General features: G+C 40.1%; 1 protein-coding gene across 2 annotated transcripts in view; it reads left to right on the top strand.

Moving 5' to 3' along the window:
• The window catches only part of LOC119579364 (trithorax group protein osa-like), a gene marked incomplete in the record, with an annotated part of 90,385 nt that overhangs the window by 38,203 nt on the left and 47,247 nt on the right, over positions 1-4,935 (top strand). For both annotated transcript variants that reach the window (XM_037927131.1, XM_037927130.1), the window contains 2 exon segments: positions 598-1,334; positions 3,809-3,894. In XM_037927131.1, the coding sequence (XP_037783059.1) occupies positions 598-1,334; positions 3,809-3,894 (823 nt within the window).

The following is a 4,935-nucleotide window of genomic DNA, read 5'->3' as shown; positions in this document are numbered from 1 at the left end:
TATTATATATAGTATATATAGTGTTATATATATATTATCATATATATTAGTATCTATATATATTATTAATTTTTTCTATTATATTTTGTTATTTTTTATTTAGTATATATATATATATATATATTTATCACACAATATATATATATATATATATATATATATGTATATATCTTTATATATATATTTATATATGTATATATATATATTATATTATATTATCTATATCTTATATATATATCTATTATATATATGTATATGCTTATATATAGATATATATTTGTATTTGTATGTATGTATATTATTTTATATTCAACCATAGTTCATAATTCGTTGTGTTATTTAGGGTAATAAAAATACAAACTGGAAAACCATTACCCGCAAAATATTTAAGAAATATAGATATTGCTGCATCATTTAGGTCTGTGTGTCAGTCTTGTTAAATTTTATTTCCATTTCTATTATGTATGGTATAAATTGAAGGTATTGTTTTCTCAATTTTACATTACTCTTCAAATACTCGGTATTTTCTTCTCATATCTTTTAAAACTCCAGTTGCATTATTGAACGTTAATCTTTTTTTTCTTTCTAAATATTCAGATCCTAATGATGATAATGAACTGTACATGACACCATCGCCAGCGACATCCGCACCAAGTTACCCAAACCAACAGCCAAGAACACTAAGCAAACCCAGTGTGTCGCCTCCAGCACTGCCTTTCTCGAATAATGTGCCTCCACACACCGCCCAAAAGGGGTTTCCAAGTCCAGGCAGAGGTACTCTTGTTAACAGAATAGGAAAGAATCCCCCATTCTCTGGAGGCAGTCAAGCAGCAGGACCCAGGGGGCAAACCTCTGTAGATCCCCCACGGCGTGACCCACCAGCTCCCCCAGGGAGCAGAGGACCAGCACCTACCCCAGCATTTAATGTTCCTTCTAAAGGCCCAGTGGATCTGGCCCGCCGAGTTCCTCCATCACTGCCTGGACATCTAGGATCAACGGGATCTCAGGAGGGTCCACGATGGGGGCCGATTCAAAGAGCAGGGTCCCCAAAGACAGTAGGCGGACCCCCAGATATTTCTCGGCGTGGACCAGTGCCGCTAGCAACTCTGGGAGGAAATTCAGACATGTCACGACCTGGGCCTCCTCTGCTCCCAGTCCTTCCCAAGGGCTCGACTCAAGCAGGCCAGACGGACAACTCGCGGCGTGGACCAGCACCTGTTCCTGGCCACCTGGGCTTACAAGAACAACAGAGTTCCGTCGATATCACACGTCGAGCCCCAATGCCCCTGCCAGGGTCACCGACAATAATGCAGCAAGGACCCGCTGTAGCAAAGGTAATTAGTGATACAACTCTTTTATTTTGTTATTTGTATTGAAAGTGTTACAGATTTCATTAGATTGTCTTTTTCATTTACCTATAGGTGTTAGACTTAAAAATAACAAACACAGGCTGTCTTGTCCGCACGCACGCACTCTCCTTCTCACTTTCACACTCACACTCACAAAAAAAAAAGAAAAAAAAGAAAGAAAAAAAAAAAAAAAAAAAAACAGTGCAACACAGGTCAGGTTATCCCATTTGTGAAAATATGTGAGTACCTTGACGCGAGGAACATGTGAGGTGTTAAGACCGAGAAGAATTGATGAGACTGGTGGTTATGTCTAAGGCCGATTCTTCCGACGCATTGTTGATCCGACTGGCAGTCCGTCGGATTTACGCCGTCAAAATGCTGTGTAGTCACGTTACACGTCATGATTCCCCAGCTGTCCGTCGTGGCTGGTCTCGGATAACTAAGGACGGGGAAAGGACCGCCGTGTTGGTCTTTGCCCCTCGATATTCGTTGACCCCCGGTAATCGAAACAAAGAACATGAAATAACTATTGCCAGTTATTTCATTAATTGTTAATGTATAGTTAAACATACTTTCTCTAGTTTATGAATAGTTATCGTGCTTATTTTCTAATTTCAACATGTACGGAATGCAGTTAGCGAATGAACGGAAACATTTCATCATCGGCGCAAAGTAGCTTATTCGCTTATTGACAGCATTTGGGGCCAATAGGGAATTATGGAATACAAACCACAAAAACTTCAAGAGAAGGATGAAGATGACTGACTTTAGCAGACTTCTACAACAGGATTAACCACCTTCGGTCTTTCCTAAAATACAGTTGTCTAACTCGCAATCGTGTTGATTGCTTACTTTTACTCTTCGCTCTTTTTAAAGGAAAAAAAGCTGACGTGTATCCAGTTATTGCTGATTCCCTCGAGATTGGATTGATCGCAGTGTTTATATATCGCAGGACAGGAGGCGTCCGGCGGGGTCGTGAACAGCCATTCGTTATCACTTCGGACGGGTTACTGGTTTAGGGATACGTCCGATAATGCGGTGTATGAAGGAGCAGCCTCCGGGTTAATATAGTGGTAACGTGTCGGCCTCTCAACCTGAGATCGGCGGTTCGCGTCCCGCCCAGGCGCGAGCAGTTTGAACTGTGGCTGGGCACCACGGTGGGTGAGGGCTCAGTCGAGTCAAGACCAGCTGACACACTATCAAGTCGGCAATAGTCGGCACAGTCATTTCATCATCATAGCCCGGGCGAAGTTCAACTTCGCATATCTGAATTATCCTTATCCTTATGGAAAGGGAGTGTGACCGCGGCTTAAGCATTATGAATTTGACAGCTATTGCCTTACTATCAGTATAAGAGAAGGAAAAAAATCGTGAAAAGAGGAAGAGGTTGCAGGTACATGACTGAACACTAACCCTCGAATTATGAATTAGATATGTCCGGTGCCGGGCAGCCATCAAACCGGCCAGGATTTCTCGAAGAGATATCCGATACGTGTCGAACGACTGCTGCTCTCAGTGTGATGGTCACGGGATCAGTAGCATCAGAATGCAGTTAAGGAATCTAGGCGGCGTTAAGCCGAAAGACTCCGTTGAATCAAAATGAGGTAGAGAGAAAGAGAGAGAGACAGAGGTAGAGAAAGAACGAGAGGTAGAGAAAGAGAAAGAACGAGAGGTAGAGAAAGAGAGAGAGGTAGAGAAAGAGAGAGAGGTAGAAGTAGAGAAAGAGAGAATGAGAGAGAGAAAAAGAGAATTAGAGAGAGAAAGAGAATTAGAGAGAGAAAGAGAATTAGAGAGAGAAAGAGAATTAGAGAGAGAAAGAGAATTAGAGAGAGAAAGAGAATTAGAGAGAGAGAGAATCAGAGAGAGAGAGAGAGAATGGCGAGGTCGGGGCCAATGAAATGTATTGTGAATTGTAATTAATACACTTCACAACACATCTTCCTGTAACAGGAATGGAGGTCGATCTTATAAAAAAAAAGAGAATAAGAGAGAGGGAGGGAGGGAGGGAATAAGAGAGAGAGAAAATAAGAGAGAGAGAGAGAGAATAAGAGAGAGAGAGAGAGAATGAGAGAGAGGTAGAGAAAGAGGGAGAGGTAGAAGTAGAGAAGGAGAGATTTAGAGAAAGAGAATTAGAGAGAGAGAGAGGAGAGAGAATAAGAGAAGGAGAGAAAGAGAGAGAAAGAGAAAATAAGAGAGAATAAGAGAGAGAGAGAGAGAATAAGAGAGAGAGAGAGAGAGAATAAGAGAGAGAGAGAGAGAATAAGGGAGAGAGAGAGAGAATAAGGGAGAGAGAGAGAGAGAGAATGAGAGAGAGAGAGAGAGAAAGAGAGGAGAGAGAGAGAGAGAGAGAGAGAGAGAGAGAGAGAGAGAGAGAAAGAGGAAATGTGTGTGTGTATGTATGTATGTGTGTAAGTATTAAATATGTATGCCTGGATGTATAATTCCCTTTGTCTTTTCAGACAAATTGTGGGGCATCTGAGGTGCCGAATGCCCCCCCGGCGCGTGTGCCCACCAGACCTCCTCCAAGAGTGAACAGTCCTAACAAGTAAGTTTGAAATTACAGTTGTATTTTTTGTTGCCTGTATTGTGTTTCTAAACACACACACACACACACACACACACACACACACACACACACACACACACACACACACACACACACACACACACACATATATATATATTAGATATATATATATTATATATATATGTATATATATATATATATATATATATATATATATGTATGTATGTGTGTGTGTGTGTGTGTGTGTGTGTGTGTGTGTGTGTGTGTGTGTAAGTATATTTATGCAAATGTAATAATGAAATTCATATCTATTAATATTATATATATATATATATATATATATATATATATATATATATATATATATTCATATATATACACACATCTATACATATATGTGTATACTTATTTCTTGGTATAAATGCATAATGATACGTGTGTGTGTGTGTGTGTGTGTGTGTGTGTGTGTGTGTGTGTGTGTGTGTGTGTTGTGTGTGTGTGTGTGTGTGTGTGTGTGTGTGTATGTGTGTCTGTTGTGTGTGTGTGTGTTTGTGTGTGTACATATATGTATATGTATGTATATATATATACATATATACATATATATTAATATCAATAAATTTTACATAATTAATATTTATATATATATAATTTACTATATATATTATATATATATATACTACACACACATATATATATATTCACCCCTCACTCTCTCTCTTCTCTCCCTCTCTCCTCTCTTCTCTCCCCTTTCTCCTCTCTTCTCTCTCTCTCTCTCCTTCTCTCTCTTCGTCTCTCTCTCTCTCTCTCTCTCCTCCTCTCCCTTCTCCCTCTCTCTCTCTCTCTCCTCTCTCCTCTCTCTTCTCTCTCTCTCTCTCCTCCCCTCTCTCTCTCCTCTCTCTCCTCTCCTCCTCTCGCCTCTCTCTCTCTCTCGCTCTCTCTCTCTCTCGTCTCTCTCCCTCTCCTCTCTCTCTCTCTCTCTCTCTCTCAGTATGTGTGAGTGTGTGTGAGAGAAAGAGAGAGAGAGAATATATATTTTCACACACATGATCATTTTAT

Source organism: Penaeus monodon, chromosome 12 (assembly GCF_015228065.2).
Source record: "Penaeus monodon isolate SGIC_2016 chromosome 12, NSTDA_Pmon_1, whole genome shotgun sequence".
In the NCBI taxonomy this organism is placed as follows: Eukaryota; Metazoa; Arthropoda; class Malacostraca; order Decapoda; family Penaeidae; genus Penaeus; species Penaeus monodon.
Note: the sequence above shows the minus strand (reverse complement) of the source record. Positions and strands in the feature narration are given on the sequence as shown.